The sequence below is a fragment of the Rhinolophus sinicus genome, chromosome 14, assembly GCF_057876585.1.
Source record: "Rhinolophus sinicus isolate RSI-liver-muscle chromosome 14, RSI-T2T, whole genome shotgun sequence".
Taxonomy (NCBI): Eukaryota; Metazoa; Chordata; class Mammalia; order Chiroptera; family Rhinolophidae; genus Rhinolophus; species Rhinolophus sinicus.
In genome coordinates, this window is record NC_142514.1 from 36407077 (window position 1) to 36421979 (window position 14903).

General features: G+C 37.7%; 1 protein-coding gene across 1 annotated transcript in view; it reads left to right on the forward strand.

The window, feature by feature from the left end:
• Positions 1-738: 738 nt before the first annotated feature.
• RNF11 (ring finger protein 11) overlaps positions 739-14903 on the forward strand; it is a 34388-nt gene continuing 20223 nt past the window's right edge. The window contains exon 1 of the mRNA XM_019742867.3: positions 739-1347. Coding sequence (XP_019598426.1) covers positions 1225-1347 — 123 coding nt within the window. The 5' untranslated portion in view covers positions 739-1224. The remainder of the gene's footprint in view (positions 1348-14903) is intronic.

A 14903-nucleotide genomic window follows, 5' to 3' on the forward strand; every position in this document is an offset into this window, starting at 1 on the left:
ACACAGCCTAGAGTTTGGAATATGTGAGGGGACAATGCTGCTGATGAGATTAGGGAGGTAGACAGATTTGTAAACCATTTAAGAATTAATACTTAGTCATAACAGTATGGGAAAGCCACTGAAGGTTTTAAACAGCAGAATAACATAATCCAATTTACATTTTAAAAAGGTAATTCAACTGTGCAGGTAATGGATTGGATGGGACAACCATTAATGCAGAGAACAGCTGAGAGCGTTGCAGTACGGTGGGCGAGAAATGATGGTGGCTTGGACTATGGTGGTGGAATGGAAAGAAATAGAAAAATCTGAGATATACAGCTGGAAAAGGACTCTAGCTGTGATGCAGAAGAACAAGGGAGTGATTGGATAGAGAAGGTTCATTAATGAGCTCGAACTTTATCTCGAAGGAATAAAGGGGAAACCACCTAACCTTTTAACCATACGAGTGATACAGACAGGGTTTATAAATAGATTACTTGGCCAAATGTGGTGTGAAGACTGTCAGAACAGGGCACAGGTAAAGAGCTGAGACAAAGAGGGGAGGGGGAAGTAGATGTGGGGAGGACGGGAGACGACATAGAGGTTTCAGAATCAGGTATAGAACCAACAGTCTGACAAGCAAAAACTCACGCAGCCTTAGAAAGGCTGCGGAGGTGGGGTGGAGGGCGGGCGCAGCCAGCACCGCCCACGCCTCCCGGCGCCAGGGGCGGGACCAGGGCACGCACGGCGGCGTGACGCAGGGCCGCAGCTGGCCTCGTTCTGGCCGCCGCCGCCGCTTTGAGGCGGAGTAGGATGAGGCCCGCGGCCGCGGCTCCGGCGTCGGCAGGGGCAGCAGCAGCTGAGGCAGCAGCTGAGGCAGCCACGACGGCCGCGCCCCCACCTCCTGACCTGGATTAGGCCCAGCAGCTCCGTGGCCGCCGCCGCCCCGCGGGGGGGCGGGGTGGGGGAAGTGTCTCGTCTCCCCGCCCGCCCCCCCCCCCATCGCCACTTCGCAGAGGCTACCGCCGCGACCCCAGCGGAGCCCGCGGCCAGCCTTGAGCCCCCAACCCCGGGGGTTGGCATGAGCGGCCCTTCGGCGGCTCCGGGGGGCGGGGAAGCCGCTGCCGCCTGAGCCCCGGCCTGCTGCCGGACCCCACCTCGCTGACCGAGGCTGACCGCGGAGCCTAAGAACGACCCCGCCACTGCTTTCTTCCTCCCCCAGATCACACACCCCAGCCCCAGAAGATGGGGAACTGCCTCAAATCCCCCACTTCGGATGACATCTCCCTGCTTCACGAGTCTCAGTCCGACCGGGCTAGTTTTGGCGAGGGGACAGAGCCGGATCAGGAGCCGCCGCCGCCATATCAGGTAGGGGAGGGTGTGTGTTGGGGAGGAGGGGGTGCGAGGAGTAGAGGCAGCTCCCGCCGAGATTGAGGGGTCTTCGAGGCTGTCACTGCTCCCGGCCTCGGGAAGGCCTGGCCTAGGGGGCGTTGACCCCCGTAGAGCAGAGTCTAAGGGTGATTGCTCCCTACTCCCAGAGTAGGGGGGATCCTTCACATCCCCTCAGTCTTGGTGTGGGGATGGTACTCTGTCCTTGAGTATGTGATCATATCCCCTTGACCAGAGGCTGGTGGTTTGCTTGTGGAGTTGAGAGTGACATTAGGTGCCTGCCTTTATGTCTGAATCGCGGAGTCTGACCTGTGAGGTTTGGAGATGATTTGCTCATCGCACCGCCAGCTGGATTATGGGTTGTGGATGGCTGGTTGCCCCCACCACGTTTATGTTTTCCTGTGTGATTATCCTCTTTCCCTCCCCTATCTGTTCGTGTTCATTGGATCTGGTAGGTGTTCATTTCTCCTACTTGGGAGAAGATCTTCAAGTGGTGGTTTTAGTCCCAGCAACATCAATACCGGTAGTTACTTGTTTATTTATGTATATGTCAATTTGTAAACCCCTCCTCCTTTTGCTCCAGCCCATGACACACCTTTTAAACGCAGACTTAATAAAACTTGATTACCTTGAACTTTGGAAACCTTTAAACCTGACTTGAGAAATAACCTTCTGTTACTTGTGGTTCTCCTTTTGTATCAACGACTCTTTCCTAAATAGTTTCATTGCTTTCTGTACAGCTATCAGCAGCCCCAGATGTGTTTACACAATTAATAAAAGCTAAGACCTATTCAGAAAACTCAGGATAGATATGTGGATGTTATAATTTATAATATATACAAACGTTTCCTCTACTTTTTCAATTTTAAATGATGTTGATTAAAAAGTTTTTTCCAGAAGGACTCAGATGGTTAAGTGCCTTAATATTTTTTCCTGAGGGAGTTTAGTTTTCTAACTGGGCAGTCTCCTTTGTTGTTTCATGGTGACATCATTATTTAGTGTTATTCTTTTCTCATTCCTGTGTAGACCGGTGTCTCATCACACCAGAAAAACCTGATCACATATGCTAGTTTTCTAAATAAAACCCTTCAAGGACCTTTCATATATGCTAGTAAAGTCCAGTCATCTTGTGGCGTAAGGAAGCCTCCATGACTTATCTCACGTCTCTGTGTTCCACACCTACTGCATACACCAGCCTGTTCACACCTCTCTGCCATTGCTCCAATTGTTCCCTCTACTTGGAGCCCTTCCCCCAAGGTCGGCCAGGTGAACATCTAATCCTCTTTGAGGACTCAGCTCTCCTGTCACCTCATCTGGAGTCTCTGCCTTCCCCTCCCTCCTGCCCTGAATCCATCCATTACTCCTTTGTGTCCCCCTGAACTCTCTACACTCCCATAAACAGCACTTATAAACTTGAGTCTTAGTTAATATCCTTGTTTATTTAGATGTATGTCTCATCTGTGAGGCATTTCCCTCATACCACAGTGTAAACTGCATGCAGGTAGGGACCCTGTGTCTCCTGTTTGCTCTGTATCCCCAGCGTCTGGCTCATAGTAGATAGTAACTGTGGGATTAATGAAGACTGTAAACCCTCGAGAGCAGACCTTATGTCCCCAATGCTTTGTGCAGTTTCTCGCACAGAAAAGCACTTAAATGTTGAATGAATTAATGAATTGGAATTCAGTATTATGTTTTGTAAGTTAACACACCCATATCTTCCAAAGAATTGTACAGGCTAAGTCTCTTGAAAAATCCAAGCTAAATCTGGATGTCTTTCTGAATCTTTGAAGAAAATAAATTGTTTGTATTTTACTCTTCGTTTCCCTCAAAAATTCTATAAGACTATGTACTTATTTCAGTTTCATGAGCAAATTTTTTTAGAGGTGTGTTGTGAATTTTTATTTCAAAATTTCCTTCCATGTTCCCTAACCCCCTTCCAGGCAAATTGGATTTCTTTGACTTATTACCCTCTTTCTCTTATCCTTATGCTAACATAGTGTTAAGAATCGTATTTACCTTTTCCAGGACTAAATGATAATGAGTTTTGGTATCATGAAGGAACATTTTTTGAAACATGTTATTTGTGACAGTGGGAGTTTTTTTGTGGTTGCCCTTTCCTGAAGTGAATGACCCAGATGTGGGTATGCAAATTTGGAATCAATTGAAAGAAAATAATTTCTTTTAAAAAATGGGAGCATGAAAAAAAAAAAGAAAGAAACTTACGGGGCACTCTGTTAGCTCAGTTGGTTAGAACACAGTGCTCTTAACAAGGTTGCCGATTCGATCCCCACATGGGCCACTGTGAGCTGTGCCCTCCACAACTAAGTTGAAACAACTACTTGAGTTGGCGCTGATGGGTCCTGGAAAAACACACTTAAAAGAAAAATTTAAAAGTTAAAAAAGAAAAAAGAAACTTTAGTAGAAAAAAATTTTGTTCCTCCAAAGGAAATAAGATTTTTAGGAATAGTTAATTTAGATGACCCGAGAAACACCAATCCAAGGTAAATGATTTATATTTTCAGTGGACAGAAATAACATTTTTCTTTAAATAGTATATAATTAGCAGAGCTACAGGAAAACTGGCTTAATTCTTTAAAGAATAGTCTCAGCTGCAGCAGGATTAAAAATTTTTCTCGTAAAGGGACTAGCTGATTGCAAAGGAACACACTGGTATTTTTCTGTAATGAGTAATGAGTAGTTAAAAGATATTTTTTGTGTTTGTGTTGCACAATGTAAATATATATGCCAAGAGCTCTATATAGTAAACTTTTTTATAAGTTTCAGATATTTCCTAATAGTAGGATCTGACAGGTTTTACTTATTTATTTGTGCTTAAAAGTAAGCCCTGTACCATTAAGGTCAAAGTTCATAGGAAGTGCGTATTTCCTGGGTTTCTTTAGTAGCCTCCTAATGGCTCCCTGGCTCCCTTGTGTTCCCAATAGTCTGTTCTTAACTCAGAAACCTGAGTGATTCTGGTGAAACAGATCATGACACCTTGCTCAACCTTCTGTAGATCCCCATTTCATTCAAAGTAAAAGCCAAATTCCTTACAATGTCCCATAAACCCTATATAATTTATACCTTTTGCCCCCACACATATCTCTCTTGATAGCTCTCCTCCTACTCCCCCCACACCATGGCTTCCCTTTAGCCTCTCTGGTCTCTTTGTTCCTAAGATACTCCAGGACCTTTGCCCTGGTTTCTGTGCCTAGAGTACTCTTATCCCAGGTATCACCATGGCTGACTCCCTCATCTCCTTCAAGTCTTTACTCAAACAACACCTTTGTAAACCCTCTCTGACCACCCTATTTAAAATTGCAACCTGCCTCAACATCCTGGAATTTTTCCTTACTCTATTTTTTCCATAGCTTTCATCACTTTTTAATCCTCTATCTTATTGTGCTTATAGTTTATCTGTCTCTTCCCACTAAGTGGTAAGCTCCCTGAGGAAAGGGGATTTTTTTTTTTTAAATTGTTGTTCTACAAGTACCTAGCACAGTGCCTGGCACATATTATGTATTCAATTATGTGTTGAATGAATAGGTTTCTTTTTATATTAGTGCATTTATTTGGGGGCAAGGGCAGTTGAATGTGTTATAAGAACTGTGTAGGGGTGGCTGGTTAGCTCAGTTGGTTAGAGTGTCGTGCTAATAACACCAAAGTTGCCGGTTCCATCCCCGCATGGGCCACAGTGAGCTGCTCCCTCCTTAAAAAAAACAAACTGTGTATATTCCTAGTGCCTTTAATCCTTAATTATGGATAATTTTTAAGGAATCAGCCCTGAAAATTAAATCCCAGGAATATTAAATATGGCAATTGGTTTAAAATAATTATTAATAAAATAATTTAGGTTTCTTTCATCTTGTATGTGATGTATTCTATAACAAGTTGTTTATTTTATGAGAAAGTACTTGAATCCTTATCCTTAAAGAAATGGAAGGGAAGAGGTTAAAGCTTTTCTTCAATTAGAAGGTTAAAAACAAAGAAATTTGGCACTCCTCTACTCTCTCCTTCCTGAATGTCTAATATAAAAAGAATACAAAGGAAATCTGCCCATCAAGGGCAGTCTTAGAAATGTTGTGAGAGGGTGGGTAAGTCGTGAAAGGTTGGAGAATGAAGGTCCTTAAGAAAGGACTAGGTAAGTAGCCCAAGGAAGAAAGGTATATGCAACAGGTTGAGGTATCAGTCAGTGTCTAAGTCCCTCTGTTTGTTTTATGCTAATTCAAGAGTAGCACTCTGTTAAAAGAGCTTAATATTCATTGAACAACAACAAAAGCCAATTAACAGTTCTATCTGAATATATATATATATATATATATATATATATATATATATATATATATATAAATATTGGTATCTCTCAGTTTTGCAATAGTTATGTAGTTTAAGTTATTGTTAATACAGCAGTGAATGCAAATGTAGTTCTGGTTTTGGAGTCAGATGAATCTGAGTTTAAATTCTGTTTGTTACTTAACCTGTAAAGTATGAAGAGAGATTATCAGATTATGTGGTGTGTTTTGAGGACCTTCTCTCACAAATAACAAAACATAACATTTTGGATATTTCAAATTGTGAGTGAATAAAGCTTTCTTCAAGATATTTTTAAAACAGGCTTGGTCTCTCCTATAGAACTCATTAAAAGTAACCCCTCTTCTTTAAAAATCTAGAATATAAAATATTTATTTTTAAGCATTACAAGCTGTAATAATACCTTGTTTTTTTAATATCTTATGAAGTTAAATGCAAGTAATTGACTTTTTTAATGTATTAGCATTTTGTTTACCATTTTGGTGGAAATTACTTCAAAATGTATTTCACATATCTTGGTCTTACTAAATTATTTAACTTAAAAAAAAATTCCCTTTGTGTGAAATTTGATCCTTCCCCTGAAGTTCTACCTTTTCATTGAGGTGCATATCAACTCCACCCTCTTTAATAAAGCCTTCCCTGACCATTTTTTCCCCCTCAAATGATATATTACTTTATTAATTAGCTCAGGTGCTTTAACAATTATTATTATTCCAGATTACAGTTTCCTTAAAAATTAGAATGATGTGTAAAGATTTAAAAAAAAATTTTGGTGGAGTAGAATGGCACCTTACATGTTGTAGATACTTAGTGACTTAGAACTGTGCTATGTCTTACACTGTTACCTCATAATTGAGGTCCTCATTACCTCTTACGATAACCTAATTGACATCTCTCCCCATTCATTTCATTCCTTGTTAGATAAATTCTACCCAGATCAGATCCCTGGTCTCTTTACCCTTAATGATTTTTTATGACTCATCACTGAATATCTCTATATTAGCACTGAAAATCATGATCTGGCTCCTTATATACTCTTGCAGCTTTTTGTAGTTTTGTATATAACCAATACTCTAGTCAGACTGAACAGTTTGCTGTAATCTATATCTATATGTCTTGTGCTTTCAAGCCTCTGCTTTGCTCATTCTATTCCCATTGCCCAGAATGCTCTTCCCCTAATTCCCAATGTAAATTCTAGCTTTCAAGGTCCAGCTCAATCCTTTTCTGATCTCCAACATGAATAATTTCTTTTATTTAAAGTTTTATTACACTTATTGGGGTGACATTGGTTAGTAAAATTATATAGGTTTCAAGTGTACAATTCTGTAATACATCATCTATATATTGCATTGTGTGTTCTCCACCCAGACTCAGTTCTCCTTCCATCACCATATATTTGATCCCGTTTACCCTCATCTACCACCCCTTCTCCCCCCTTACATTCTGGTAACCACTAAACTGTTATCTGTGTCTAAGAGTTTTTGTTTCTATGAGTTGTTTGTTTGTCTTGTTCCTTTGTTGCTTTCAGTTTTATATCCCACATATGGGTGAAGTAATATGGTTCTTGACTTTTTCTGTCTGATTTATTTCGCTTAGCATGATAATCTCAAGATCCATCCATGTTGCAAATGGCAGTATTTCATCCTTTCTTATGGCAGATTAATATTCCATTGTATATATGTACCGCATCTTCTTTATCCAGTCATCTATTGAAGGTCACTTTGGTCGTGTCTTGGCCACCTTGAATAATGCTCCAATGAACATAGGGGCACATATATCTTTACGGATAAATGTTTTCAAATTTTTGGGGTAGAGACCCAGAAGAGGGATTGCTGGGTTGTATAGTAATTCTGTTCTTAATTCTTTAAGGAACCTCTGTACTATTTTCCATAGTGGCTGTACCAATTTACATTCCCACCAGCAGTGTATGAGTGTTCTTTTTCTCCAAAACCTCTCCAACACTTGTTATTACTTGTCTTGTTGATGATAGCCATTCTAACAGGTGTGAGGTGATATCTCATTGTGGTTTTGATTTGCATTTCCTAATAGGTAGTGAAGTTGAGCGCATGAATAACTTATTAATCTGAACTCCTTTACCATTCTTCGTTTACCATTCTTCGACACTTTCTTTACCCTTTCTGTTTGATTTTATTTATAGCAATGTCACATCTCTGCTAGACTCCCAAGTCTGATGATTCATCTTTGGATTGCTAGAACTAGCAGGTACTCAAATATTTGAGTAAATGTGAAAATTAATTACTGTGGGTTTTTTTGTAAGCGTGTGGAGTTTTATGGTTGTTTGCTTCTATATAAATTGTTCCCAGAATCCTGTGCTTCAGCGTTTGGCCTTTGTACTTTCAACATTTCTGCTATTTTTCTCTCCAACATTGACTGTTTTTATCTGACTGTATTCAGTTTTGTCCTATCACTTGTAATTTATAAAGTGCATGAGCTTTGGGAACGTTAATCTCTCTACATTGTTTTCATTTGCGTTTGGTTTGTGTTCTGTGTAATTCAGCTTGCCTTGGTCTTTTTTTAAATAAATAAAGGTTATTTGTTGGCTTATTTACTTGTAACCTTTGTTGCAGGGGTTTTGTTTGTTTATACCTGATCTACTTTGTATGTCCTTTAATTAAGGCTGATTCTTTGCATTAAGAATGTATGCACCTTTAAGAGTAGGACAGTCTGTGTGTCACTTTAATTCTGGAGCTAATAATAGGGTAACTTGAGAAGATGGGGTAATGAGTTACTTGGTATCAGAGATCTGAGAACTTGACTTTCTTAAAATATTTTTTTTAGTTAATACTTTCTAGAAACCTCCACATTTTGTAAAATTCAGATCTTTTAAAATCTTAACATAAAACTTGAGGTAGAATGAGATTCTTTTTTTAAAGGTCTTAATTTTATTTGGTTTCTTCTAAATAGAAAAATTGTCACAGAATGCCTACTATAGGTTCTCCCTGACCTTATTCAACTTGTGCCCCTTCTTTCTGCCTTTACTGTGTCTCAGCCAAGTTAAAATCTGGAAATGAGAGTGAAAAGAGGATGATTGGAAATACAATTGGAATTAAATATTATATTTCTTTGTCATCTTGTCTCAAGCCGTTTTTGAATATAATTATCTTCTATGTATTACCTTCCTTCAATCAAAGAGTTAGGGATGGTGTATTTCTATCCTGTATTCAAATAGGTTATTAAAAAAATAGACTTTAACACATTTCCAGAAGTTGATTCCTTACCAGTAACTTTTAATAATGAATTTAACAAACACGATATTGCTAACATGCTCAGAATTCAGGATTTTTGCAATTCTGATATAAAGGAAATTATGAGTGAGGTGGTAAAGGTACTAAAGACTCAGAGAGAGTGGAAATGTGAGTGAAAGATATGAGGAAACACTGGCTTATAGACAGCCAACGTGTGTGTTTTTAATGGCAGAAGAGATTGCTACATGCAGTTGAGAAGTAAAGTGATAAGGGAGAACTAAATATATTTTCTGCTCTTGGGGAACCTGACCTTTTGATTTTGACATTCAATTTGGCTTTATGGTATGTTGCTTTTGAAGTCTTAGAAGAGTTCCTTTCTTTTAACTGATTAAGAATACTTTGAGTTCAATTTAATGGGAATGCACATATACCTATCTTTTAATTAAATAGCCAACCTGGAGTGTGCTCCCAGGGGCCAGTTGAGTAATTATCTTGTTACTTAATCCAGAGAGCATACAGTAAGGTAACTAAGCGATCTGAAAGTGTAGGAATGAAGACAGCAATCTTCCAGACATACTTGTTTCTAAATTTATTAAAAATTTCTGAAGTTTGTATGTGGCTTTAAAAAGAGTGAGACTTTTATAAATGATCCAACTAGTTAATATTACATACAATTTTGTATCACAATTCTTACGTTTGTGTAAAAAGGAAGCAGTTTGCCATAAACTGAGTAGCAGGGCATTAAGGATAAAAACCAGGACACTTGATACCTATTTTCTTCTATCAGTCAGTAAGTATGTGTTAGGCACTAAGGGGAAAGGAGAAATGAGTCCTTTACCCTTGAGGAGCTATCATTTTAGTTAAGGGGACAAGATTAATGTATATACATGAAACATTAGTTTAGTGTGAAATAGCATATAATCAAGTATTACATTGTTTGATGTAGACTTTGAAGTTGGGGGATCAATTTGTGATAAGGCAGTGAATCACAGATTTACTTTGTAGCTTCAGAAGACTTCAAATGAAGTCTTATGTGAACATCAGTGTAAATAATGAATAAAAGCGAAAGAGCTGCCCTTATCAAACTGTAAGTGGGGGAGCTGGGAATCAAAAGAATAATGAGTGGGTGGTGAGTATGAATTTAGAGAGAGTTGTATAACCTTATACAGTTAAAGTATAATATATATGTGTGTAAACCTTCTAACAGTATTTTAACTCTATATATTGCCCAATAAACATTTACATATTAATATAACCACTATCAAGATAGAGCCTATTTCCCCCCAAAAGACTCCCTCATATTTTTCCTATCCAATACCAATACCCTTCCCCCAAAGGTAACCACTATTTTGACCTCTTATAACCATATATATGTTTTGCCTAGTTTGGGAAGTTAAATAGAATAATTTGTTCAGCATTGTTTGTGAAATTCATTTGTGTTCTTATATGTATGTGACAGTAAGTTCATGTTACTTTTAATTGCTGTACCATATTCAATTGTATAAATACACATTTTTTTAATCCATTCTACTATTGATATACTGTATTTTGCTGTGTATAATGTGCACCTTTTTGCCCAAATTTGTGAGGGGAAAATAAGGATGCGCATTATACATGGGTAGTACTAATTCCTATCTATATAAATGTTTTTAATTCTTTTATTTGTGCTTATGAGTTAAAAGTGTAACTCTAGAAATCAATAATGATATCTGTATGCAAAATAATATCCTGGAATATGGTAATCAGTTTTGCTGAATTTAGGACTAACTTGCAACAACCAAGAGTTCTTGGCCTTCTATGATGGGTAAATATTGTAAATTTGTTACCATACATAAAATTTCTTGTACCATAATATGTTAAAAAATAAATGCTAAAATGTATTTATAATACAAAAAACAAGTACCTATATGTAAAGAAATAAAAATTTGAATTAAAAACAAACAATTTTTTCCCCTGGAAGTTTGAGCCTAAAACGTGGGTGTGCATTATACACGGGAGTGCATTATACATGGCATATTTGGGTTGTGTTAGTTTTTGGTTGTATAAATCTGCTGTGAACATTCTTTTTATTTACATAATATACATAAGCACCTGTTATTTTGAGTATATACCCAGGAGTGCAATTGCTAGGTTATGGAGGAGGTATATATTTAGTTTTTCCCACATTTAATTACAGAAGTTTTCGAAAATAAAGAGAAGTTGACAGAATTGTTGACACCCATATTCCCACCACTTAGATTCTGCAGTTAACATTTTGCTATATTTGCTTTAACTGACATATCCATCCCTCTGTCAGTCCATCCTGTTTTTTGATGAGTTTCAAAATAAGTTTTGCCAAATAGTTTTCCAAAGTGGGTATACCAGTTTATACTCCTATCAGCAATATATGAGAATTCTGTTTGCGCTACAGCCTTACCAGCACCTAGTGTTGTTAGTCTTTTTTGAAACATTCCGATAAGTGTGTAGAAGTATTTCATTGTGGTTTTAATTTGCATTTCGCCAATGAGAAATGCATACCAGTATGCATACTAATGTGTATTAATATGTGTTCTTTTTGTTTATTTTTGTTTTGTGACTGGCCTCTTTCACTTAGCATAATGTTTTCAAGATTCATCTATGTTGTAGCATATATCAGGACTTCATTCCTTTTTATTGTTAAATATTCCATTGTATGGATCTACCTATTTTGTTTAGCCATTCATCAGTTGATGAACATTTGAGTTATCTTTTTTGGCTCTTATGAATGCTACTATGAACATTTGTGTACAAGTTTTTATACAGATGTATTTTTATTTCTCTTGGCTATACACCTGCCAGTGGAATTGCTGTATCATATAATTCCATTTGTAACCTTTTGAAAAACTGCCAAACTGTTTTCCAAAGCACTTGGAAAACATTTCCCACCAGCAGTGTTCAAGGGTTTCAGTTTCTGTACATGGTTGTCAAAACTTGTTATTATCTGTCTTTTCTATTAAAACCATCCTAATGGCTGTAAAGTGGTTATCTCATTGTGGTTTTGATTGCATTTCTCTGGAGGGGAATGTTGAGCATCTTTTCGTGTGGGTGTTGGCCATTGGTGTATCTTTGGAGAAATGTCTGTTCAGATCCTTTGCCCAATATTTAGTTGAGTTGTCTTTTTATTATTGAGTTATAAGAGTTCTTTATATATTCTAGTGCCTTGTCAGATACATGATTTGTAAAAGTTTTCTCCCATTTTTGTAGGTTATCTTCACTTCCTTGATGGTGTTATTTGAAGCACAAAAAAGTTATTAATTATGAAATCCAATTTTTTTTTCTTTTGTCGCTTGAGCTTTTGGTGTTATCTAAGTTTTACGTGAGGTTACAAAGATTTATTCCTATGGTTTCTTCTAAGAGTTATATTTTTAGCTCACCACATTTAGGTATATGACCTATTTGGAGTCAATTTTTGTGTATAGTATAAGGAAGCTCCAAATTTATTCTTTTGTGTGTGACTATCCTGTTGTTACCATTCATTAAAAAGAGTATTCTTTCCCCATTGTCTTGGCATTCCTGCCCAAAATCAATTGTCCATAAGTGTAAGGGTTTGTTTCTGGACTCCTCCTTAGGTACCATTGATCTGCATGTCTATCCTTAAAATCCTTAATGTTAGTGCTAAACTAGCTTAAGTTTTGAAATCAGAAAGTGTGAATCTTTCAACTTTGTTCTTATTATTCAAAATTGTTTTCACTATTCTGTTTCTTATAATTCCATATGAATTTTAGGATCAGCTGTCAATTTATTTATGCAAATAAGCCAGGTAGGATTTTTAATAAGGCCACACTTAAAATTTTTTTAATGAACCTACATTGAAATATCATTATGATCCAAAGTTCATAGTTTACATTAGGGTTCATTCTTGGTGTTGTACTCTCTATGAGTTTGGACAAATATATAGTGACATGGTTCCACCATTACAGCATCTTGCACGATAGTTTCTCTGTCCTAAACTCCTGTGCTCCACCTATTCATCCTTCTTTCCTTCTAACCCTTGGCAACCAGCGACCCTTTTACTGTCTTTATAATGTTGCCTTTACCAGAATGTCATATAGTTGGAATCAAACAGTACGTAGCCTTTTCAAGTTGGCTTCTTTCTCTTAGTTTAATACATTTAAGGTGCCTTTAGTAATACGCACTTGAGGTTCCTCCATGTCTTTTGATGGCTTGATAGCTTATTATTTCTTTTTAGCACTGAATCATATTTCATTATCTTGATGTACCACAGTTTATCCATTCACCTATTAAAGGACATCTTGGTTGCTTCCATGTTTTAGCAGTTTTGAATGAAACTGCTGAAAATGTCCATGTGCAGGTTTTTGTGTGGACTTGAGTTTTTAACTCCTTTGGGTAAATAGCAAGGAACACAATTGCTAGATCATATATGGTAAGAGATGTTTAGTTTTGTAAGAAACAGCCAAATTGTCTTACCCAATGGCTGTGCCATTGTGCATTCCCACCAGCAGCGAGTGAGTTCCTGTTGTTCCACATCCTTAATGGCATTTGATGTTGTCGGTGTTTTGGATTCTCACCATTCTAATAAGTGTACAGTGGTATTTTTTATTTGTTTTAATTTGTAATTCCCAGTGTTTCTAAAGTGTGATGACCTGCCCCCCACCCTTAGGTAGACAGGATGGCAAGAGGTGGATGGGGTTGGATATTTCCCTTCCCTCACGTGGAAGGCTAGAGCCAACTGTATTTGAGCATTAATTACCCTTTCCTCAGATAGGCTGGGGTCTGATAAAACCCCAGGAGGTTGGCTCTGGCAAATAGTTGCTCTGGAGGGTAGGCCTTGTTAAGAAGAATAGAATGCCCTGGTGTATGTTTTACTTTTTTCCCTTAGGCGATCAGGGCTCCCTGTCTAACCTTTGTCTCCCAAATCAAAATAAGAGATGATGCATTTATCATTAATTGATATTAAGGCACCAATTCCTGTCTGTTAATTAAGGTTAATTACAGTACAGCAGGTCCTCAAATAGTGTTATAGTGTTTCCTTCAACATGGTTTCATTATAACGTTAATGAGGGGGAAAAAAATGATTCCTGGCTGGGGCTGCTGTCTGTATGGAGTTAGCACATTCTCCCCATGTTGGCATGGCTTTTTCTGGGTACTTTGGTTTCCTTCCACATCCCAAAGATGTGCACTTTGGGTGAATTGGTGTGTCGCAATTATCCTAGTCTGAGTGAGTGCCCTGTGATGGAAAGGCGTCCTGTCCACTGTGGGTTGCTGCCTTGTGCCCTAAGCTGCTGGGGTAGACTCTGGCCACCCTTGACCCTGAACTGGAATCCGTGGGTTGGAAAAGAATTATCTTATTTGTTTTCATTAATCTTTCTTAAATGTATGGATAGCTCACATTTATTTCAATGTTTAATATTAGAAGTGTTTTGGGTCTTTATTTGGAAGTTTAGAGATTTTTTTTGACCAAAAATATGCTGTAAGGACTTAACTCTTGTTTATATCAGTTAGTCTATGGTAAAATTGGTTGCATTGTACTACATTATTTCATTTAAAGTCGCAGCTTCCAAGAACCTATTGGCAACATTAAGTGAGGATTTATTGTATGGTGTGGGTGTGTTTTATTTAGCATTATCTCCACTAGTTGTTTTCATTCTAGTTTCTTTTCTTTTACTATGATATCTGTTAAAAAGTATAAATAACAGAAGAATATTTAGAGCTAAGAGGGCCCTGAAGCCATAGATGCTGATAAATAGTGTATTCAGGGTAATGGAGGAGCAAAAAAGTCCAAAAAAATAGGACTCTTAAATAAAGGTGAAACAAGCGGATAGGGTATTAAAATCACACAGGAGAGTCTAATGGATCCAATTATAGAAAGTATAACTGCAATTAGATTTAAATGAATATTTCCAGTGACAGGATTTGTCTTGGATAGAAAATCTTCTAAAATATATTACAAATTTTTACAACACCTTTGTCAACATTTTTTGTTCCAATACACTACCTTTGGTAACGTGTCTTACTAAGACTGATTCTCAACTGGGTCCTTTT